The following is a 24,483-nucleotide window of genomic DNA, read 5'->3' on the forward strand; positions in this document are numbered from 1 at the left end:
CTCAAATAAATTTGTTAGTCTCTAAGGTGCCACAAGTACTCCTTTTCTTTTTGCGAATACAGACTAACACGGCTGCTACTCTGAAACCTGAGCCACGGTGGTGGGAGTGCTTTGAAAAAACCTCTTTTCTTCTCTTTGCAGGTAGCTCCAGTAGCACTAAATCAGACTTGGATATGGCATACGAGAGAGCCAGGGTGCATTTCACATCAGATGAAGCTCCGACCAGTCCTGTTGTGAGCAAGGTAGATATTCTCTGCATGAGGTCAGAGATGCACTTCCCTCCTTCCCCCTTAATGTGGTTCCTCCTCATGCGCCTGAATAAGGGATTCGATTGTGCTTACAGATTGCATGGTCACATAAAATATTGTGCAACCATGCACTTACACGTATGCGTATGGAGCTCTGGCCCTCTCCAGGAGAATTGTGTCAGAGTCCAGTCTTCATGTAAAACCAGACATTTGCAGAAACAGATCAGTCATCTTTTGTGTAAATGTATTTAAAACCCGTAATTACTCAATACGGTTTAATGGCTCTTTTGGCTCATTAGTCCCAGTAAGAACTCTGGTACTGAGGCATGAGCTGCAGGTTTCAATTCAGAGCTAAAGTATACAGTGGACTAAAGATACATCTCTGAAAATTAAAGTCTGAACTGAAATGTTGGTAAAGGTATTTATGTTCTAAAACACTGGTCCAGCTCCAATGATAGCAGCATGAATAGTGACATTGTGCTTCTACAGGTCCCCGAATTTTGCAGTCTCCAGGAGTAGGACTAGACCCTTGAAGACTGATGACTGGGGCTCTACCAAATTAATAGCCATGAAAAATGTGTCCCGGACTGTGAAATCTGGTCTCCGCCCACAAAATCTGGTCTTTTGTGTGCTTTTACCCTATACTATACAGATTTCACAGGGGAGGCCAGCATTTCTCAAATTGGGTGTCCTGACCCCAAAGTGAGTTGCAGGGGGTGGGGCCACAAGGCTATTTTAGGGGGGAGTCACGGTATTGTCACCCTTACTTCTGTGCTGCCTTCAGAGCTGGGCGGCCGGAGAACAGCAGCTGATGTCTGGGCACCCACCTCTGATGGCAGCGCCCTGCCAGTAGCAGCGCAGAAGCAAGGGTGGCAACATCATACCAGGCCACCCTGACTTCTGTGCTGCTGCCTTCAGAGCTGGGCGGCCAGAGAGTGGTGGCTGCTGACTGAGCACCCAGCTCTGCAGGCAGCAGCACAGAAGCAAGGGTGGCAACACCACACCAGGCCATCCTGACTTCTGCGCTGCTGTTGGCAGTGACTCTGCCTTCAGAGCTGGGCTCCCAGCCAGCAGCTGCCGCTCTCCAGCTGCCCAGCTCTGAAGGCAGCGCCGCCGCCAGCAGCAGCACAGAAGTCAGGGTAGCAGCACCGCAACCCCACCACAATAACCTTGCGACCCACCCGCACACGACTCCTTTTTGGGTCAGGACCCTACAGTTACAACACAGTGAAATTTCAGATTTAAATAGCTGCAATCATGACATTTATGATTTAAAAAAATCCTCTGACCATCAAATTGACCAAAATGAACTGTGAATTTGGTAGGGCCCTAGTGATGAGGTAGCAGTCTTCAGATGGACTCCTAAGTGTATATGGAGGCGGTGTATGTGGGGACCATCTGGCCTAGTTTTTACTCCTCTCTTCTTAAAATGCTACTTTAAAATGCTTATGCTAGTCACTGCCGTGAGGAGGAAAGGAGCTTTAGGACCTGGAGAATGCAGTGCTGAATGGTGTCCTCTGCCTACAGCACCTCCTCCAAAGGAGGATGAAGGGCTGCAGAATCTGGGTTTTGTACCATGTTCCTCCCATCCTGCAGGCTGCGGTGGTGGTGCTGTATAAGGGAGGTGAGCAGAACTGGGAGAGGAGGTGCTCTTCACAGAAGAAGCTGGTAGTCAGGGATCTTCTAGGTTCTGCATCTGGCAGTGGCCATCCCTACCCCCTTCTGCATTTGGGTTTCAGGCCAGATTAAACAAAGAAACCTTCTCAATCTCAGAAACACTTTGCAGTGCAGGTGGTGATGGTTTTTTGGAGACTGAAAAGGGGAAGGCCTGAGTTTCTGGGAGTTACCCACACAATATATGTGACTTAGCAGGCTGGTCTTTGATCAGAGTGGAGTGTGTTCCAGAAGCCTCTGGGATTTTTGTCTGAGTGCTCCTGTATTTGACTGGTATGTGCTAGATCCTCTGAGACTCAATCTGTGCAGAATCCTGCTTTCTGAGAACTGTGATGAAGAAGCAGTTTTACTCTCGTATCCTTGGTGAAGTTTGGAATTTTCTGAGAGATATTTCTCCGGCCTCCACAGACATTTATCTCTCTGGATTCGTTACTCCCGTGTCATGTGTAATTGCATGTCTTACTGTTTTAAATAAATCTTAATTCCATCATAGCAGCAGCTGCCTAATTTGAGAGATACTTGAGGGGAAAAAAACTTTAAAAGATAGAAGTCTTATTTCTCTCTTTTCCAGGCTCCTGGGAGGCCAGATTAATAAATCTATTATTGCATTAGAACAACTGCCTGTCTAGGGAAACAAAAGGATGATTAGTTTAGTGAGCAGTTGTGTGTGTGTGTAGTGTTTGTTTTGTTTTTTGTTTTTTTTTGTTTTTTGTTTTTTTTTAATTCCTGTTTCTAGGTCACCGGTTGTGGTAGGTTGGAGAGCATAAATGATAACACAATTTCTTTTTCCCAGGTAGATGCTAATTGCAGCATGAAAAATAACGTTTGGCATCTCTGCTTTTTTTAAGTCTATATTGAAGAAGACTGTGACCGTGACAGAAACTCCCTCTGCGGTTTTCCATTACATAGAGGGTGACCTAGCTGCGCCAGACTCCTGTGCCAGCAAACAAGTTGATGCCATCTTTGAAGCTGCTAAGAAAGACCTTTTAACATTGATGAAACTCGATGTAAGTTATTAAAGAAGAAATGACCTTGCTGTGCCTTTCATCCCATTCTGCACAATCAGTAAAAAGGAAATCTTTAGAAGGGAAATGGACAGGCTAGGGGGAGTTCTTCTTTTCCTCAGCCTGTTAAAGTTGAAAGCAGGATTGAAATAGATACAACTATTAAGTCATGCTTAATGAGTGACTGTTGGCCATTTGAGTTTATTTTTGCCTTTGAAGTTGCAGTTGTGTGGTAGAAATCAAAAGGGTTTTTACTGCAGGTAAGTGAGAAACAACTTCTCATTTTTATCTAGTCTTTCAATTTTTGTTGTCAACAACCCATGTTGACAGTCCTCCTTAGACTGCATATAGGTGGTAGTGTGATAGTAAATTGCAACAAGTGCAAATATCAGTACCTTTGGAAAGAAAAATGGTGTGTGTGTGGGGGGGGAGGGGTGCGCGCTCGCAGCTTTCAGGCTCTTATAAAGAGAGGAGACTGCCATGGAGCAGATGGCTTTTGACGGTGTACAGACTTCTTGAAATGACACCTGATATATGGATATTAATATATAAAAACTGATCATGGTATAAGATTGGAAACTGAGGTTCTTGAAATGACAGGAACTGGAGCACACTGCAGAGCCTTTCTTTTTAGTGATATGTGTTGAACCCTGAATACATTAAGATGCATATTTAAAAAAAAAAAAAAATTAAAAAAGACTAATACAAGCTGTGTCCAATGTGCCTGAGCTAAATTTTGGGACTTAACATTTTAATATCCTGATGTTTGAAGGTTTATATTTGTGACTGAAAATATAAATAATGTCACCTTGTAACAATTTCATATTTATGGGGCCCCCATTGTGCTCAGTTTGGGACAACATTACATAAGCTTTTGTGTTTTGCTCTTGGAGACACAGAAGCAGAAGAAAACCTTCAGAGCTACTGTTTTGCTCAGCATACAAAGTCCTTCCTTGAGTCAGAGTTTTCAGGGCTTGCTGAGTTTATAGCCCTGCTGCTGTGGTAACTGAACATCTCACTTGATTTACAAATGGATCCATTCAAATAAATGAGTCATCCACCTGGGTAGCTTCATAAAAGGCAGTAGAGTCCCCTTGCTGTAGTGGCAGTTGGCTAGCTAAAAGCCTGAATGAATAGGTAAGTGGTGCCCGGAAGTGCCAAGCTCTGGCAGATTGACAGAAACTGCAAGAGCCCTCAACTGAGAAGGACTGGCACTGTCCTGGATACTTGAATTCCAAGAACTAATAGCAGGAGCAACCCAGTTATCTGTGCCATTTGTTTAAAAAAGTCTCTTTTCTGTTAGATCAAATGAGTTCCAAAAGAGAGTCTAAAGTAAGTGTGTGTGTGTGTGTGTGTGTGTGTGTGTGTGTGAGAGACAGTCCAGATGAAACAAAGATGTGCTGTGCTGTGATTTTCTCATTCCCTAATAGTGCACTAAGCTATCTTCTGAAACCTTCCCTTTGAAATTGTCATTCCTGGGAGGAGGAAGGTGGTAGATCTGGGCCATGTCTGCACTGGAGAGTTGTTCAAATCAGAGAAGTCCTTATATGGACACTCTTAACTCGATTTAAGAGTGCCTTATATTGAATTAGCGTAAGTCAGACTCTTACTGAGGCTATGGGTATGTCTACACTACAAAATTAGGTTGAATTTATAGAAGTCAATTTTTTAGAAATCGATTTTATACAGTCGATTGTATATGTTCCCACTTAAGACCATTAAGTCAGCGGAGTGCATCCACAGTACTGAGGCTAGTGTCGACTTCTGGAACGTTGCACTGTGGGTAGCTATCCCACATTCCCGCAATCTCCGCTGCCCACTGGAATTCTCGGTTGAGATCCCAATGCCTGATGGGGCAAAAACATTGTTGCAGGTGGTTCTGGGTACATGTCGTCAGGCCCCCCGCCTCCCTCCCTCCATGAAAGCAACGGCAGACAATCGTTTCGCACCTTTTTTCCTGGGTTACCTGTGCAGATGCCTTACCATGGCAAGCATGGAGCTGAAGCAGCTCATCATCACCGTATGTGTCCTGGGTGCTGGCAGACATGGTACTGCATTGCTACACAACAGCAGCTCATTGCCTTGTGACAGCAGACAGTGCAGTATGACTGGTAGCCATCATCGTTGTCGTCTCCTGGGTGCTCTTGGCTGACGTTGATGAGGTCGGTCAGGGGCGCCTGGGCAGACATGGGTGAGGTCTGTCAGGGGCTCCTGGACATAAATGGGAGTGGCTCCAGGTCATTCTCTTCTTAAGTTTCGTCTCATGGAGATTCAGTCTGCCTGAAAACGATGATGGCAACAGTCGTACTGCACCATCTTCTGGCAGGCACCCAGGAGATGACAACGGCTAGCAGTCGTACCTCACTGTCTGCTGCCAGCCTACCTCTTGCTCCTAACCTCCCTCCGTGAAAGCAATGGTCTACAATAGTTTCGCACCTTTTTCCGTGCGGGCGCCATATTGCTGTCAGCATCGTCATCCACCCGCCGTTTCCGCTGCCACTCCTCTTTCTTGCAGATACCATACCACGACAAGCATGGAGCCTGCTCAGATCACCGTAGCAGTTATGAGTGTTGTAAACACCACACGTGTTATCTATCAGTATAGGCAGAACCAGAACCTGCAAAAGCAGGCGAGGAGGAGACGGCAGCATGGTGATGAGGACATGGACACAGACTTCTCTCAAAGTACGGGCCCCGGCACTTTAGACATCATGGTGGTAATGGGGCAGGTTCATGCTGTGGAATGCTGATTCTGGGCCCGGAAAACAAGCACAGACTAGTGGGACCACATACTGTTGCAGGTCTGGGACGATTTCTAGTGGCTGCGAAACTTTCGCATGTGTAAGGGCACTTTCATGGAACTTTGTGACTTGCTTTCCCCTGCCCTGAAGTGCAAGAATATCAAGATGAGAGCAGCCCTCACAGTTGAGAAGCGAGTGACGATCGCCCTGTGGAAGCTTGCAACACCAGACAGTTACCAGTCAGTCGGGAATCAATTTGGAGTGGGCAAATCTACTGTTGGGGCTGCTGTGATGCAAGTAGCCAATGCTATCACTGAGCTTCTGCTATCAAGGATAGTGACTCTGGGAAATGTGCAGGTAACAGTGGATGGCTTTGCTGCAATAGGGATTCTCTAACTGTGGTGGGGTCATAGACGGAACCCATATCCCTATCTTGGCACCAGAGCACCAAGCCAGCGAGTACATAAACTGCAAGGGGTACTTTTCAATGGTGCTGCAAGCACTGGTGGATCACAAGGGACTTTTCATCAACATCAACGTGGGATGGCCGGGAAAGGTACATGACGTTCGCATCTTCAGGAACTCTGGTTTGTTTCAACAGCTGCAGCAAGGGACTTTCTTCCCATACCAGAAAATAATCGTTGGGGATGTTGAAATGCCTATAGTTATCCTTGGGGACCCAGCCTACCCCTTGCTCATGAAGCCATACGCAGGCAGCCTTGACAATAGTCAGGAGCTGTTCAACTATAGGCTGAGCAAGTGCAGAATGGTGGTAGAATGTGCATTTGGATGTTTAAAAGCACGCTGGCGCAGTTTATTGACTTGGATAGACCTCAGCGAAACCAATATTCCCGTTGTTATTACTGCTTGCTGTGCGCTCCACAATATCTGTGAGAGTAAGGGGGAGACGTTTATGGCAGGGTGGGAGGTTGAGGCAAATCGCCTGGCTGCTGATTATGCACAGCCAGACACCAGGATGGTTAGAAGAGTACAGGAGGGTGCGGTGCGCATCTGAGAAGCTTAGAAAACCAGTTTCATGACTGGCCAGGCTACGGTGTGAAAGTTCTGTTTGTTTCTCCTGGATGAAAACCCACCCCCTTGGTTCACTCTACTTCTCTGTAAGCCAACCACCATCCCCTCCCACCTTTGATCACCACTTGCAGAAACAATAAAGTCGTTTCAAATTCATGCATTCTTTATTAATTCATCACACAAATATGGGGATAACTGCCAAGGTAGCCTGGGGGGGGTGGGGAGGAGGGAAGCACCGGGTGGAGTGGGAGATGAGTTGTGGAGGGAAAGACAAGGCCACACTGCACTTTAAAACTTACTGAATGCCAGCTTTCTGTTGCTTGGGCAGTCCTCTGAGGTGGAGTGCTTGGGTGCTTGGAAGCCCCCCACACGGTGTTCTTGGGCGTCTGGGTGAGGAGGCTATGGAACTTGGGGAGGAGGGCGGTTGGTTATACAGGGGCTGTAGTGGCGGTCTGTGCTCTTGCCTTTCCTGCAGCTCAACCATACGCTGAAGCATATCAGTTTGATCCTCCAGTAGCATCTGCATTGCCTTCTGTCATCAAGCTGACACCACCTATCGTCTTCAATCCGCCATCTATCATCTTCGACCTGCCACCTATCCTCGGGTTCATATTGTGCTTTCCTGGACTCTGACGTTGCTTGCCTCCACACATTCTGCTGGGATCTTTGTGTGGGAGGACTGCATGAGCTCAGAGAACATTTCATCACGAGTGCATTTTTTTCACCTTCTAATCTTTGCTAGCCTCTGGGATAGATGATAGTGTGAGCGATGAAACATTTGCAGCTGTGGGAGGGAAAAAACGGAAAGTAGTAGTTAAAAAGACACGATTTTAGAGAACAACGGGTAGACTGTTTCACGGTGAACCTTTCTGTTAACATTACATAGCACGTGTGCTTTCGGTACAAGGTCGCATTTTGCCTCTTATATTGAGGGTCTTCTGGTTTGGTGTGGGAGATCACATACGCAGGGCCAGGCAACAGAATTCGGCTTGCAGGTAGCCGTGGAAAACCAGTCTTTTGGCTTCTTTAACCTTCATAACATGTGGGAATGGTTTCAAACAGCAGTGACCTCATTTCCCATACCAAACAGCCGTTGGGTTGGCCATTTAAAATAAATTGGTAATTTAAAAGGAGGGGCTGCGGTTTTCGGGTTAACGTGCAGCACAAACCCACTAAACCCCCCCCCACACACACACCCAATTCTCTGGGATGATGGCTTCACCCCTCCCCCCACTGCGTGGCTAACAGCGGGAGATGTTTCTTTTCAGCCACAGGCACACAGCCCAGCTAACTGCCACATCTGAATGTCCCCTTAATAAAAGTACCCTATTTCAAGCAGGTGACCATGAGGAGTGGCCATCAAGGAGAGCTTTATGGAGATGTCCCTAGAAGATTTCCGCTCCATCCCCAGACATGTTAACAGACTTTTCCAGTAGCTGTACTGGCTGCGAATGCATTCCAAGACTTCAGGGCAAATTAATGATTAAACATGGTTGCTTTTAAACCATGTATTATATTTACAAAGGTACACTCATCAGAGGTCCCTTCTCCACCTTCAGGGTCCGGGAGCCCACCTTGAATGGGTTCAGGGGGTAATGGCTCCAGGTCCAGGGTGAGAAACAGTTCCTGGCTCTCGGGGAAAACGGTTTCTCCACTTGCTTGCTGTGCGCTGTCTTCAGTCTCCTCCTCATCTTCCTTGTCCCCAAAATGCGCGTCGCTGTTGCGTGATAATCCGTTGATGGAGTCAAAGCAGAGGGGTGTGGTAGTGGTGGCTGCACCCTCTAGAATGGCATTTAGCTCATCATAGAAGCGACATGTCTGGGGCTCTGACCCCGAGTGGCCGTTTACCTCTCTGGTTTTTTGGTAGTCTTGCCTGAGCTCCTTAAGTTTCAGGCGGCACTGCTACGAGTCCCTGTTATAGCCTTTGTCCTTCATGCCCTTGGAGATTTTTTCAAATGTTTGGGCATTTCGTCTTTTGGGATGGATTTCTGATAGCACGGATTCATCTCCCCATACAGCGATCAGATCCCGTATCTCCCATTCAGTCCATGCTGCAGCTCTTTTGCGATTCTGGGACTCCATCGTGGTCACCTCTGCTGATGAGATCTGCACTCACCTGCAGCTTGCCATGCTGGCCAAACAGGAAATGAGATTCAAAAGTTCACGGGCCTTTTCCTGTCTACCTGGCCAGTGCATCTGAGTTGAGAGTGCTGTCCAGAGCGGTCACAATGGAGCACTCTGGGATAACTCCCGGGGGCCAATACTGTCAAATTGCAACCACACTACCCCAAAAAATGACCCGGCAAGGTCAATTTCAGCGCTAATCCCCTTGTTGGGGAGGATTACAGAAATCGATTTTAAGAGCCCTTTAAGTCGAAGTAAATGGCTTTGTAGTGTGGACGGGTGCAGGGCTAAATCGATCTAACGCTGCTAATTTCAACCTAAACTTGTAGTGTAGACCAGGGCTATGTCTACACTTAAACTGCTACAGTGGCACAGCTGCAGCTGTCCCGTTGTAGTGCTTCAGTGTAGATACTTACTACAGTGTTGGGAGGGTTCGCCTGTCACTGGAGTTAATCCTCCTTCCCAAGAGGCAGTAGCTAGAATTCTTCTGTTGACCTAACACTTTCTACACCAGGGTTTAGGTTAGCTAACCTGTGTCGCTCAGGGATGTGGATTTTTCATGTCCCTGAGTGAGGTAGTTGGGTTGCCTTACCTTAATTAAGGCCAGGTCTACACTAAAACATTAACTTGATATGAGGCACTCTTAACCTGTTTATGAATTTCCACATAAGGGAGTTGCACTAATTTAATTAACTCTGTTTCTAAATTGATTTAGTTAAATCAATGCAATTTTTGTGTTTTGACAAAGTCATGTACTATATTGGCATTAGAGCAGGGATCTCAAACACGTGGCCTGCGTGGCCATTTCCTGTGGCCCACCAAGCTCCCCTCATGGCCCCGCCCCCTTCCTGGCCTTGCCTACCTCCGGGTAGGTGGGCAAACTTCGGGGAAGGGGTTGGAATGGGGGCAAGGAAGGGGTGGGAAGAGGCGGGGCAGGTGCGGGGCCTCATGGAAGGGGTGGAATGAGGGCGGGGCCGGGGGCAGCAAGGGGAGGGTGTCAGTAATGCAGCCCTCGGGCCAAGGCACTAGTCCTCATGTGGCCCCATGGTCATTTGAGTTTGAGACCCCTGCATTAGAGTTCCGAGTTATATTCTCCTGCCACCCTAAAATATCCAGAAGTTCAACATAAGGGCGTGGTATCTACCAAAAATAGTTTAAGCTAAGGAGCGATTTTGATTTCTAATAGAAAAGGAAGAAATTCTTGCCTTCTACATATATTTTAGGGAGAGAGGCAGCAGGATCCTCTGGCTAGAGCAGGGAATAGGAATTGGGAAAGCTGACTCCTAGTCCTAGAGCTGATCCTGTCTCAAGATGTGGCATTGGGGAAGTCACTTTGCCTTTCTGTGCTGTGGTTTTCCCTTGTTATGAATGGACTTAATACTTCTCTACCTCACTGGGGTGTTGTGAAGTGTAATCATTTAGTGTATGAAAAGCACTTAGAAATTTTCCAAAGGAAGGTGCTCTGAAAGTAATTATTTTAGCAGCACAAAAATAAATGTCTGTTGCAGTTGATATTTAAACAAAGAGCTTTGGGTCACCTTTCTTTCCACCATAACTGGGGGCCAAACTTGGGGTGCAAATGGCATAGCTCAAATGCAGGAAATAATTCAGTTGAGCAGCTAGTCATCAAGTGAGCTCTTGCAGTCTAGCACAGCATATTGCAAACCATAGCTGGGACTTAGACATTCTGGGCTCTAAAATTAATGCACATTGTAACACCTCAGTGTCTGAAAAAAGGAGAGAAAAAAAGCTAATTTGAATAGTTCAGTTCTTGTAGCCTTGTGCACTATTATTTATGGAAGACTTAATTTAGCTCTGCAGAGCTGCATTGACTTATCTTTTGGGACTCTTAACGTGCCCTATCATTTTGCTTTCAAGGCAAAACAAAAGTCGGTTTGAATGTTTCAAATAATTATAATAGCCTGGAAGTTGAATGCGCCCATTGTTCTCATGATGTCAGATAGAGGCCGTCTGGTCTAATTATACCCATTAATTAATGTGTTTAAAACAATAGCCTCTCTCCTAATCTATAATTTAAAGAGTGAACCTGCCAGGTGACTTCAGTCGTGCTTAAAACATAGGGCCTGACTCATAGCAGAGAAAATGGGTAATTTCCAGGCTGTCCACATGGGCTTGGTGAAGCAAATGCCAACATTATTTCCCTTTTAACTGAATATTGTTCTTGGCTGGGGACTTTGAAAAAGCTGGTACTTCCACCTCTTCAACCAGACTGGAGAGTGGCTTGTAAAGAATGGAATTTGTGACACTGTGGTTATCACAGCAGCTGTGGGTTACAGGTGTAGTGTCTGGTAAGACCATATACCTGGCCAGATGAATATTCTCAAACGAGTATCTTCTCATTTTTGCTGTAGAGCTTGCTATAGAATATTTAGTACTTCATTTGCCTTGGAGGTTATCTGACCTCTGGGAAATGGGTTGGTGATATCAGCCCAGCTTGTTGTGGATGTCGCAGAAGCACTTCACAATTCATAGTAATTGGTACTTGCTGGTACTCTTAATAGAGAGGCAAAAGGCAGGATGGGCTATGGACAGTAAACTGTTTGCTCTTACCCTTTGTGGCTAACCTGCAGGCTCAACGGAGGCGTGCTGGTGGGACAGTGTGTGAGTGAAATCCTGCTGTACCTGTTCTGTGATTAGATAGAGGTCGTGAGCATTCAGGGCTTCAGTCTGACATCAGTCTCTTGCATGAAAACTTATTTTTTGAAAAGTATTTTATTACCACTGCATTCTCCACTGGCATCTGGTTCACTTCCATTACCAGTTCAAGCCTCTGGTCACTGACTTCAAGCCATCAGTAGATCAGGACCGAGGTACATTAGTGACCATATCTCCTAGATAACTGCTTTCCTCTTTTCACAGGTCCTTGCAGTGCTTTGACTTGAGGCAGTTTTCCTTTACTTGGTGATATTTGTTCCCATTCTGAGCATTCTTTGGGACATCTCACCCTTATTGTGATATGGCTAGCCCTGGTTGGCAGACTCCTGTTCTCTTTATTTGGGCCACAGAGATGTTTACCCATGTTCCTCACTGTGGAGTCAATGATCAGGGTTGCTTACTGTGATGGTTCTTGGGGTACCCAGGGCTGTGACACCTTGTTACCCGCTGCCTCCAGCTTGAGAGTCTTGCCTCTGATAGCTGGGTGTTAGCTCCCTAACACCACCAGCCTTTCAGTCACTCAAGCACTGTCCCCGGGGCTATGCCAACCTTGTCTTTATTTTGCAAGTTAACAATAGGTGCAACCAAATCCACTTGAAGTATTCCCCTGTGATATCCAGCCCTGAAACTGACTACTGACAGAAATCCTGGATCCCCTGCTCCCAAAGGAACAGTGTACCCCAATTTACCTGTGTTATCTTAAATCACTGCTCCTGTATTGTGCTCAGCACTTGTGAGCACCTATAATAAAATGAGTTTATTTAAGGAAAAAATAGAGGTTCCATTAGAAACGAGAGTGTGATGGAAACAGATGGTTACAATACAAAATAAAACCATAAAAGGCAAACTAGGGGCTGCACTTATTAATAGCTGCCTTTCCTATCTCATAAAGTAGGTTTTTCACCCTGGTTCAGTATGTTGCAGAGCTGGCTGGCTTCCCATGAACCAGGATCCATTCTTTCATGAAACACTCATGCTCAACAAAATGTCCCCTTAGTGAATGGATGCAGAATGTCTATTTCCAATCTGTGATACACTGAATTACTCTTTTTAACCAATAGGGTGATCCCTGTCTGATATAATGTTCCTTTTTTACCTCCAAGTGGGTTTTGATGTTTATAGCTTATCTTTGACTGTTTTTCATTGACATTTCTGTGTTGTTGCAACAATGGACAGCTGAACAATACATTATATTATTGGATAGCCAGGGAGAGTCGACAACTCTCTCCCACTTGAAAGGGCCATCACTGAGGCACATGGTTCCTTCGTGACTTACTTTCACTCCAAGACCATAAGGCATAGTTTTCATTGGATAAGGCAAAGTTACCTTAAATATTACGTGTAGACACATCTTTCAATGATAATGAGTATTGATTAAGTTACATGCTTCCAGTAGAGACTTCACATTGCTACCCTTGATAGATAAATACCATGAAAGTGGTGTATTAGGTGTAATGAGTTTGTCAGGTCTGAGACAGGAGACGCTTGTAAAGAACAGTGAACCCTTTGCCAGTTGATACCAATGGGCCTGTGTTACATTTCTCTTTTTTCCCTTCTTGTGGAGGCTTCATGTTACTCCATGCTTCTGGTCAAGCCACTGGCCTGCTCTCAATCACTGCCTTTTCCTTCCAGGCAGAAATACGCCTTGTTGGCCAGCAGGCTGGTTAGAAAGTTCAATACATTTCCCTTCTGCTCCTCTTGCTTGTTGCCACATTCTTTTGCTCCTCCATATCTATCTCAGCTGTTTTCGTAAGCTGCTTTTTCTGATGTTTCCAACCTCTCTGCTTCATCGAATTTCTCAGTCACTTTTTGAGTCCTAAAGCCTCTTCCTCCTGAAAGGAAAGAAGTTTGCAATTGATAAAAATATTACCTTTTTGTTTTTTGTTCATCACACAATTTCAACATCTGCTTCCCTTGGCTCTCTCAGTATCCATTCTATATCCTAGTTGGGTTATTTCTAGGAAGGTTGGGACTAGCCTAGTGACTTGTCTGAGAACTTTTTGGGAAACTCTTTTCTTTGTTGCCATCCCTTCCTATTTTCTCCTCATAGTTTGCTGAACCCCAGGCCTTCATACTCAGCCTCCTCTTTGCCAACAATAGCTCACAAGACCACAGATGTTCACTCATCCATCATGTGGAATTTTCAAATAAAAATATGTAGTACTATTGCCAGTCACTGGCCACTCTCACTCCAGAATTATTTGTTCCTTCTGTTATTGCATTGGAGTGAACTCCTCTTTGGAAACAATTCCCTTGTCTGAATTAAGTGATAATATAATTATCTAACCATTTAAAATGGAAAAAAAATCCTATTACTGTGCAGAGAAATGATGCGCCTTTCTCTATTCCCACTCAGGGTTTGGGGTTCAGTCAGTATGTCAGTAATTTAAATTATTCACTTACTCCAAGTATATTAGAATATTGAGGTCATTGGAAATTTTGAAACACAAACTGTAAGTTTACTTCTGCCTCTCTTGGTAGCTTCTTTTATCTAGACAGACCTGCTATAGCCCAGTGTGGGCAACACTGGCTTATTTTATTTAGAAGCAGATCATGCTTTCTTCTTTGCAGCATGAACCGCTAATGCTCAATTGATTATTATTTGATGTTTATATTACTATAGCACTTAGGAGGTATAGTCATGGACAAGGGTCAATTGTGCTAGGCACTGTAAAAAAAAAAAAAGTTCTATGTTTGTAAAGTACCATTTTTAGTGCAAGAAACTTTATTTAGGACAGATCCCACATCTGCCTACTGCTGAGTTTCTTGCATCTTCTTCTGGAGCAGCTGGTCAGGACACTGCGTGAGATGGACTACAGATTGGATCCAGTCTGTGTAGCCCAGAGGGTTGGCTTGCCTTCACTATATTCAGCTGTAATGCAAGGAACCTACAGGCCTGTATCCTGAAAGACATTACCTTAAGCAAGTTAGCGTAAGTGTAGTCAAGTATAGTAGGCATGCAACCTTTGGCATAGATAAATGGTCTGACTGTTACTCTTTAGGTTTTGGGGAATTAGGAATGGCTTGCTCAAGGGCAGGAGTTGAAACCTAACGGTAAGCAGCAACCGCAGGAACATGGCAGTGATAACTGTAACATAGCTTGAGAAGAAGTGACTGGTATGATGATGAGTTAAATGGCATTAATATGTATTAATTAATATGCTAACCTATAGAATAAGTGTACCCCAATGTGTAGGGTGAGGAAGCTGTATTTGGCCATGGAAGGCTGAGCATAAGCATGAATATTCATGATGTTGCTCAGGCCCTATAATAGGACAAACCAACATGTAGAGGCTAGGCTTTTTCCATCATTGTTAGCCATCCATCATTTGACCCTTCAGCTCTATCGTTATCTACCATCAATCTTGGGTATTGAGGAACCTGAACCATTGGACTCATTTGGCATGCCAGAGACGGGGCTGGTTCTTTATCTCTTACCACCAGGTCCTCAAGAAGGGGTATAAGAATGCAAATCTAAGAGCTTATGCAAAGAATGATACCACAGATATCCCCAATACTGTATTATTCCTATCTTTTTATGGGACTTGGAGCTTTTCTGGCTTTATTCCTTATTTTAATAAACATCTTGAAGGCTTTACTTTTCCAAGAGTATAAGTGTCCTTGCCATACACCCTGAGATATTAAATGAAATATATTAAACTCATTGGTTATAGTTCTAGGTAGCCTGATTCTGGGATTAGAACCTGGTAATCAATTGGCAATTAATACAAATATTATTAATCTTCAAAAAAGATCAGGCAACATCTGGCAATGTGTTCCTAAATAGCAATGGTAATAGTGCAAATGTAGTCAAAAATCAAAAAGCCAAATAAAGATGGGTTATAAGTACAGTTTTTTTAGGAACTGGAATTTCTGTTCATGAGAAGTTCTGACATTTCAAAAAAAAATTTTTTTTTCAAATTTGGAACAAAAAGCTGAAATTTTCAAAATTTTCCATGAAATGAAAATTTGCAAAAATTTCCATTCTGGACCATCAAAATGTTTCATTTCAATAGTGTTGTTTTAATTCATTTCATTTTGAATTTTATATATTAAATATAAAATAATCAAAATGAATTGAAACACTGTTGAAATGAAGTGTTTAAACATTTTAACCCCCCTCAATAATCTTTCCACAAGCTCCAGTTGTAGGGAGCAACCTAGCTCCTTGCTTTAATTCGGGAAAATAGAAGTAACTAAACTTTCATGTATCACCCTCCTTCTTCAGATAATGGAAATGCCAAGCAAGTTAGAGTAACAATTACCATACTAAAAAGTTAACACCCTCGCTGTATTTGTTTTCCTAGTGCAACGGGGATAGTGATTGAGGAACACATTCTGCCATGCTTACCCGCAACGAATACTCTTTGAATACTGAAAATAGCCCTATTGATTTCAGTGGGACTATTCAGATTAAGGTGTTGCCACAAGTGAACAAAGTTGGCAAAATCTGCCTAGTAGATTAATCAGCAACATAGAAGAGGTTTCAGAGTAGCAGCCGTGTTAGTCTGTATTCGCAAAAAGAAAAGGAGGACTTGTGGTACCTTAGAGACTAACAAATTTATTTGAGCATAAGCTTTTGTGAACTACAGCTCACTGCATCCGATGAAGTGAGTTGTAGCTCACGAAAGCTTATGCTCAAATAAATTTGTTAGTCTCTCAGGTGCCACAAGTACTCCTTTTCTTTTTGCAACATAGAAGAGTGGCTCAGCTCTTTTTCATGATTGAGTCTAATAGGAAAAGGACAGGAGAGAGATTGGAGGATTCGGTTAATATGCATCTTTTTAGGGAAGAGGGGAACCAATCTAATTTGAAAGACTTTTCCTAGTTTGATCTTTGCACTCAACCTGCGAAGTCTGCGGCTGTGTGTGCAAAGATATTATTTAGAACAGCAGCTATGATTGTTCCATCACTAAAGAGAGGGAGAGAAGAAAAATCTCCCCTCCCATCCCACTGTGGTGTTGCAGTAGGATGCATAGGAATATTTCTTATGATTCATCGAGATGTTTTGTGTAAGGTGACTGAGAAACCTTTCAGCAGAGGAGGAGAGAGGCATTTGGAGAACAGAGAGAGGCCACCTTTCAATCCAGTTATAGCAGCACATGTAGATGACATTTCAAGGTAGGTTGAGAGAATAAATATTGAGAAAGGCGAAGTTAACGTGAATCCAGAGCATTTGAATAAGTAATTCTAATTATCAGCTTTTTCGATTGCATATTTCATTGGCAGATTTCAGTGCTTTACAATGAAGGCGAGTATCACTAATCCCAATTTTACCACTGGAAAACTGCGAGACAGGGAAGTGAAGTGATTTGGGGTTGCTCAATGAGCCTTTGACAGAACTGGAAGTAGAATGCAGGTCTCCTGGGTCCCAGTTCAGTGCTCTGTACACAACCACAAGCAGAAACATCGAAATTGGTGCAGACCTCTTGCTAGCATTCCCCAACTATTTTTTTAAATCGTGCACTTACCCTATGTATTGTGCTTTGGACTTTGAGATCCGTGGGAGGAAATTTTAAAGGGTATCTGTAATCCATAGTAAAACTTGCTACAGTTTTTTTGCTTGCTGTTTACTAGCCAAAAGTACTGAAACTGACTACTATTAATATTAATGTTGTGTTAAATGCATATTCATAGAAGTGGATCTGATGTGGGAGAAATACACTTAAGTTATAGTGCCTAGAACGTATATATTTAGTGAGGCAAAATCAGAGTTAAATAAAGAACTGAAACGACTAAATCTATGCACGTGAAGACAGAGAGTACATTATTCCTATGAAGATTATATTGGCAGAGAAATGGTAAGGTGTGAACTTGACCTATAGCTTCAAGGTCAAGGGATTTATAACCTTACTGTTCAGTAGATTGCATACTCCCTTCATTTTCACCTCAGTTTACATCTGCACAGATGTTTAAATTGTGTGTGTGGATATCTTTTTTTCCCTCAGGACCCCTTGTTGCTGAAGGGTAAAGTAACATTGCATCAAGTTACAGCTGGGACTGTGGTATCAAGGCAGGGAGACCAGGTGAGTGCCCTCCAATAAGAGAAAAGTGAACCTGTTGCTTTAAAATTGTTTGATATTATTACTACTCTCCAGTCATTCAAATAGTGGGTGTCCTGTCAAGAACTTAGTGGATGACTAAAGGTGGACTAGAGTTGAGGTGAGTGGCCCTGGACTGGGTTTGGGGAGTTCTGGGATCAGTTCCTAGGCCACAGGCTTCCTGTACAGATTACCTGCATCTCTCTGTGCTTTATGCTCCCCCACCATCGTAAAATGAGAATGATAGGTGACCAACCTAACGGGGGTATTCTGAGGATAAACTCATTAAAACATTTCTGAAGGACCCAGATACTCTGGTGACGAGGGCCATATAATCTGGATTAAAACAGGTTGGGTTGAAGAGTGTGCATCAGGCAGTATGTGGTCTAGAAAACATGACCTATAAGGAAATATTAAAAAATTGGGTTTGTTTAGTCTGGAGAAGTGAAGACTGAGGGGGGACATGATAACAGACTTAAGTACATAAAGGATTGTTATAAAGAGGAGGGTGATCAATTGTTCTCTATATCCACTGAGGAGAGGACAAGAAGTAATGTGCTTAAATTGCAGGAAGGAGGATTTGGGTCAGGCATTAGAAAAATCTTCCTAACTTATAAGACTGGAACAAATTATCTAGAGAGGTTCTGGAATCTCCGTCATTGGAGGTTTTTAAGAAGAGGTTAGACAAACACCTGTCAGGGATGGTCTAGATAATCCTTAGTCCTGCCTCAGTGCAGAGGGCTGGACTAGATGACCTATTGAGGTCCCTTCCACTCCTACATTTCTATAGTTCTGTTGCCTCTTGAATGGGGGAGCTGAACGAGATCGAGAGGAATTGGTAGGTGCTTAGCCATCTGGGTGCAGAGGCTCAGAATTGCAATGCAAACACAGACAGCAGGGAAACTCCCCCCCCCCCTTCTCCCTTGCATGGTGTTGAGTTTTTCCTTTGTAATTAAAGAGGAAAGGGGCTCTTTTAATAGCAACAGCAATCTTAGCTACAGATTATGGGTTTTGTTTTGTATGGAAGAGTGCATAGCTAACGTTGCAATGTAAATTTAGCATCCTTTTCCATCGGGTTTCGAATTTATACATATATTGCATATTTTCCCATGAAATTATGTGCACTATAAATGCCCAGATAACTTGCTTACAAAATCCCAACCCTCAGTGATGTATGTCACTCAGTTTTATTAGAATGCCTTCTCCTATTAATACACTATTGGACTTTTTTGCATATTAGTGCATTTTGCAACAAGTGTATCATTCAGTGCATAATATTGTTCTGTAATAGCACTAGGAGATTGTTTGAAAATATGTAATTGTGTGCAAATGCAAATTAAGGGAATAAATTTTTGTTAATTTCCAGTGCTAATATATTCCGTTTTGTCATAATTCAGCATTATTCACAGAGTTTTGCTATTAAACATCTCTACATCTTGAGGTCTCCCAATTATGGCCCCAGTCAGAAAGTGCCATTTTCAATATTGTGACTGGAACACTTTACAGCATTAATAAATGCTTTTAATTATTCATGAATGTGCCTTACTGTATTGCCTAAGTGCTTAACACTACATAGAGCCCCACAGCAAACACATCAGCAAATACATCAGTCATTGCAGTACTGTTACAATTAATGTTGGTTTAAAATCCAGGAGGGTTTATAATGAAAGACTCTTTCACCATCCTTTTCAGGATGTCAACATCCGGTTTGTGATCTCGGGTTTGCTTCATGTGTACCAGCGGAAGATAGACTCTGAGGAGGAAACCTGTCTATTCATCACCCATCCGGGAGAAATAGTAGGCCAACTAGCTGTCCTTACTGGGGAACCTCTCATTTTCACCATCAAGGCCAATCGCGACTGCACGTTCCTGTCCATTTCCAAATCCCATTTTTATGAGTGAGTTCCCCCTTTGAGTGATGCATTGCTTTGCATTTTTACACCCACCTATAAAGCACAGTTATTTTGGACACATTTCAGTAACAGAGGAGGAGAGTATGATGTACTATTGCTAGAGCACCTCGTATAGCAAACTAGATGTTTTGGGGTGGGAATTTAGGAAGTGCCACACTGGGTTGGACCTCAGATCTAATTTACTACATGTATTACAACTTCCTGTCTCCAGCAGGGTCAGTACCAATTACTTCAGAGAAAGGTGCAAGAAACTCTGTAAAAGTCAATGATGGAATAATCTGCTGTAAGCAAATTAAATGCCCCCTTTCCTCTGAACAGTATTTTAATACCCTATATTTAGTCCAGACATACCCTAGCCCTGGAATTTGGCTTTACTGATAACTCAGATAATAAGGAAAATGCCAATCTCAGCTCATGCTTATATGTTAGTAGTGTTTCTCTAAAGAGACCTCTCTGTCCTAGACTTTTCACCAGAGTATCACTCCCACTTCCTTTTAACCAGAGTGGAGTTAATGAGCCTCCCCTGCTACATGATTCATAGGGTATAAGTCAGTATCTCCTTGCAGGATTACAGCACTTACTAATAGGGTAGGTCAAAAGAAGAACCCTGCTACATAGGGTTCATAGGACAGGTTTCTTCCTGACCCCTGTTAATTGGTGGTTATCGTGAGCCGTGAAGCATGAAGGTGACCTTAATGTTTTATCCTGTATAAATATCCTGTAAATGTTCTCATTATTCCATATAAACATCAATCCTGCTATGATCTCATCATCGAGGTTTTGTGACGGTGAGTTCGCTCTAATAGTTTATACTAAAAAAAAAAAAAATCCTTTCATTCGTTTAAAATTAGTTGCCTTTTATTTATTTCATTATTATTTGTATTGTTGTAGTGACTAGGATCCATTGTGGTAGGTACTGTACAAACACAAATCCATAGACAGCTCCTGCCCCAAAGAATTTACAATCTGAGTATAAGTCAAGAGACACCAGATGGGTACAGACAGACCAGTGGGGGAGCACAAAGAAACAATGAGACATGGTCAACAGGACAGACTGTTGTCTCAGCACACCAGCAGCCTAACCATTGTCAAGTGTTTTGTAGGGGTCATGGTAAAGGACAGATTTGAAGAGGGTTTTGAAGGAGATAATGAATTAGTTTTGCTGGTGTTTCTGGGGAGCTCCTCCTGAGTGTGAGAGGCAGCGTGAGAGAAAACATGAAGGGGCTTGTTTGAAAATTTAACAAGTGGGTGATGGAGGCTGGCATCATGGACCAACTGGAAGTTGGAGTCGAACAGAATGAGAGCTGATAGATAGGATGGGAATAGCCTGGGAACAGTCTTAGAAGTGAAGGCAGGTAGCTTATGTTTGCTATGATGAAGGAAAGGGAATCTGTGGAGGGATGCAAAGAGAAGGGTAACATGGTTAATGAGCTGGGATTATTATTTTTGTAGCAGCATTCTGAATAGATATGAGCGAGGCAAGTTTGCATTTGTCAAGGCCAGAGAAAAGGTTGTTGCCGTTATCAAGATGCAAGACGATGACCGTTTTAGCCATGTGGATTGATAAGAAAGGCCATATCTCAGAAATGTTTTGCATAAAGAATCAGTACATTTAGATATAGCCCGGATGTGAGGACCTAAAGAAAGGTTTGAGTCGAAGATGAACCCCAAGTTATGAGCCTGAGTGACAGGCAGGATGGTGGTTTTGTCCACAGTGATTGAGAACAGCATTGAGACTTGGTGGTAGGGAGATTGAGCTATTTTAGCCATGATAAGCTTGAGCTGAGCTTGAACCTTTCAGTTGAGTCATGGTGAGCTTGAGCTTTCAGTTTTTAGTTGAATGTCCCCTAGTTCTTGACTGAGAGCATGTAAGTGGGAGTTTTTCTGGCTTATGTTCCCTAGAACATGCTAAATAAATTGGACAGGGCAAAAGGCAGCACAGTGAGCTGCTGATGAGAGCATTTCACTACCAACCTGAGATATTTTCTATGACCTTAATAAATCGCCGCATGAAAGCAGGCATCTTTTAAGTCGAGGGCAGCATACCAGTCTCCAGGGAGGGAATAATGGAAGCTAAGGTGACTATGCAAAACTATCTTTTTTTATATATCTGTTGAGCTGGCACAGGTCTAAAATTGGCAAGTGACCCTTTGCTTTTGGGATTACAAAATAAGAGGATAGAACCCCTTCCCTCTGTGACACTGAACCCTTTCTCTCTCCCATCCAAAAGAGAGTCTGAACCTCCTGGAGGAAGAGCTCCTTATGAGAGTAGTCCCTGAAGAAGGATGGGAGGGAAGGGGGAGAAGAGCAAAAATAAATTGGAGGGTATATCTCACTTCCACAGCGCTTAATACTCATTAGTCTGAAGTAATCTGGGACAAAATACTGAGGAAGCGGGAAAGACAGTTTGCAAACACGGGGAAGATAGAATCTGGCATCCTGGAAACTGGTATGGCATCCTCAACTGATCCCAAAACACCTATTTAGCACTCCTCGGTATCTGGATGGAGCAGGCATTGACATAGATGCAGGAGGAGGAGGTGGCCTGTGTCTATAACCTCTACTCTTCTTTCTTTGCAAGTCCTGATGAGGAGCAGGGGCAGAGTATCAGTGATCTGCTGCAGGCAAAAATGTTTCCTGGACAGGACCAGAGTATACAACACCAAAGACTTTAAAGTCAGCATAGAATCCTTCAATCCATAGAGCTTAGAATCTGTTTGCCCTGAAAAAAGTGAAGACCCTTCAAAGGGCAGGTCTTGAATTGTTTGTTGGACATCGTGTGGAAGCCGCAATGACTGCAGCCAAGAGCTCCTGTACATGGAAACCACAGAAGCCAGGGTCCTAGCAGCCTACCACACATGTAGTCCAACCTGCAATGAAGTTCTCACTATGAATTTCCCCTCATCAACTAAAGAAAATTCCTGTCCAGTATCCTCCAGCAACATGTCCTTAAACTTTAACATGGAGTCCCAAATATTACAATAACAATGTCCCAAAAGGTTTGTTGGTTGGCAATTTTGAGTTGCAACACTGCAATAGAATAAACTTTTCCATCAAGTAAATCTATTGTTTTTTTAGCAACCTTTGATTTGGAAATTGCCACCTGTTGGCCCTGTCGTCCCTTGTTCCCCACAAGGTCATAGTCCGGATTCCATCAGAGACACTTTCCTACTACCCTGATTGAACAAACTCTGTTACACTTTCCCCTTTTGTTCCACTCCTACACAGATTTATCCTTGATATCTGTTTCACCTAAAATATCAATCATTGCCAACTAGTTTCATCAAGATCTATTTGGCAGCAATATTTCCATCCTAATGTGGACAACTGTTCTGTATTTTCTAATACTATGACAATGAAATTTTGTAAGGTTTTGTAAACCTGGAAAGGTTGTACCTACAGATAAAGGAACCTGTTCCTCCCTGGGACTTGGACTTAGTTTTGTCAAAATGAATGGGGTCTTCATTTGAGTCTTTAGCCACGTGCTCCTTATTACATCTATCACTTCAACCAGGAGAGTGGCTGAGCTGTGCAGTCTGCTGTTGAAATCTCCTTACACGATTTACTTTAAGGACAAAGTATATCTGCACCCTCATCTGAGACTTCTCTTGAAGGTGATCTCTAACTTTCATATTCACCAGTTGATTTACTTTCCTATGTTTCACCCAAAGCCACTTTCCAATAGAGAGGAGCAACGCCTGCACACCCTGGATGGTAGAAGGGCTTTGACATTCTACAGACAGGACTGAACAGCTCCATTTGTCAACCTAGCTATTCATGATCTTTGCAGACAGGAGGTAGGGCCTCCCAATCTCTTCACAGAAAATTGCATCATGGATAGCCTCCAATATTTGTGTATTCTATGATCTGGCTGGAATTTTCCCACAGAGCACAGTAATTTATCATGCAACAAGATTGGCAACATTTAATGCGTAAGTCCATATGTGCAATCACTTGAAGAAAAACAGGTACAGTACTAACCTTCTGTAATGGTTGTTATTTAAGATGTCACACATGTGCATTCCACGATCCACCCTCTTAATCTTCTGCATTGGAGTTGTCCGGGAAGAAGGAACTGAGGGGGTTCTGGGGTGTCTGGGCCCTTTATACCAGCACTCCAAGTGTGCTCCAGCTGCCCCAGTGGGTACCACTGTGGGGAAAAATTAGATGACTATGCACGGGGTGTGGTTACTCTAAGAATGGAATGGACATGTGCAACACATCTTGAAGAACAACAGTTATGTAAGGTTTTTTTCCTCTCTTGCGACTTATCTTGGAATCTCTCCAATCATTCTTTTCTCCTGGTGTCACTTCACATTGGGCAAATACTGCCAAGGTTCCCTGTGGAGAAGTGACACTAAAAGATTGCCCTCAGGCAAACAATGTAATAATGAAGACAGCAGCCTAGTGTTTGGAAATATGTGGCCTAGGGTGCTGGGCAGTGGGTTAAGTTCCCCTCACTAATACCTTGGAGCAGGGAGCTATTGCCTGGTGCTTGCACTACTAAACACTGTGTAAATGGGGAGATTAAGCATAGAAATGACATGAGCTGATTATATAGTTTCCCCTAAATACTCTGTTATTTCACCAAATTGACATGCTAAGTGCAGGGTGTTTACTCTGAAACATGCGTTTCTCTTGATGAACAGTGTAATCAACTTGTCGCCAGAGTCTCCTGGGGCAGGAGGTGGGTAGGGGGTACAGGCTCTGGAATGCTCTGTCACATTCTCTTCACCAGTAAACCTCAGTTTGGAGTCTGATGATATGTGACTGCCAAAGGAGCAGAGATACTCTGCTTAAAAGTGCACTGCCAGTGAGGCTGGGTGTGAACACTCGAGAGAGGAACTATATGGCAGTCCCAGCCTTTCACAAACAGTTGGCCGAGAACTTTCATAGCTACCTTTTCTTGGTTTGCTAATGAAGAATACAGGAATCTTTACCAAAAAACAGGCCTCTGGAGTAGCAGGCATTTGGCTCTTTGGTTTCCAGGTGCCAGTGAGGGAGCCTCAAAGACTGTGATGATTCTGGGG

The 24,483-nt window shown here is 43.5% G+C and overlaps 1 protein-coding gene across 6 annotated transcripts in view; it reads left to right on the forward strand.

Annotated features, from left to right (window-relative positions):
* PNPLA7 (patatin like phospholipase domain containing 7) overlaps nt 1-24,483 on the forward strand; it is a 414,014-nt gene that overhangs the window by 116,961 nt on the left and 272,570 nt on the right. For all 6 annotated transcript variants that reach the window (XM_038374480.2, XM_043499152.1, XM_043499151.1 and 3 more), the window contains 4 exons: nt 142-242; nt 2,771-2,929; nt 17,448-17,525; nt 19,233-19,438. In XM_038374480.2, coding sequence (XP_038230408.1) covers nt 142-242; nt 2,771-2,929; nt 17,448-17,525; nt 19,233-19,438 — 544 coding nt within the window. The remainder of the gene's footprint in view (nt 1-141; nt 243-2,770; nt 2,930-17,447; nt 17,526-19,232; nt 19,439-24,483) is intronic.

Source organism: Dermochelys coriacea, chromosome 16, assembly GCF_009764565.3.
Source record: "Dermochelys coriacea isolate rDerCor1 chromosome 16, rDerCor1.pri.v4, whole genome shotgun sequence".
Taxonomy (NCBI): Eukaryota; Metazoa; Chordata; order Testudines; family Dermochelyidae; genus Dermochelys; species Dermochelys coriacea.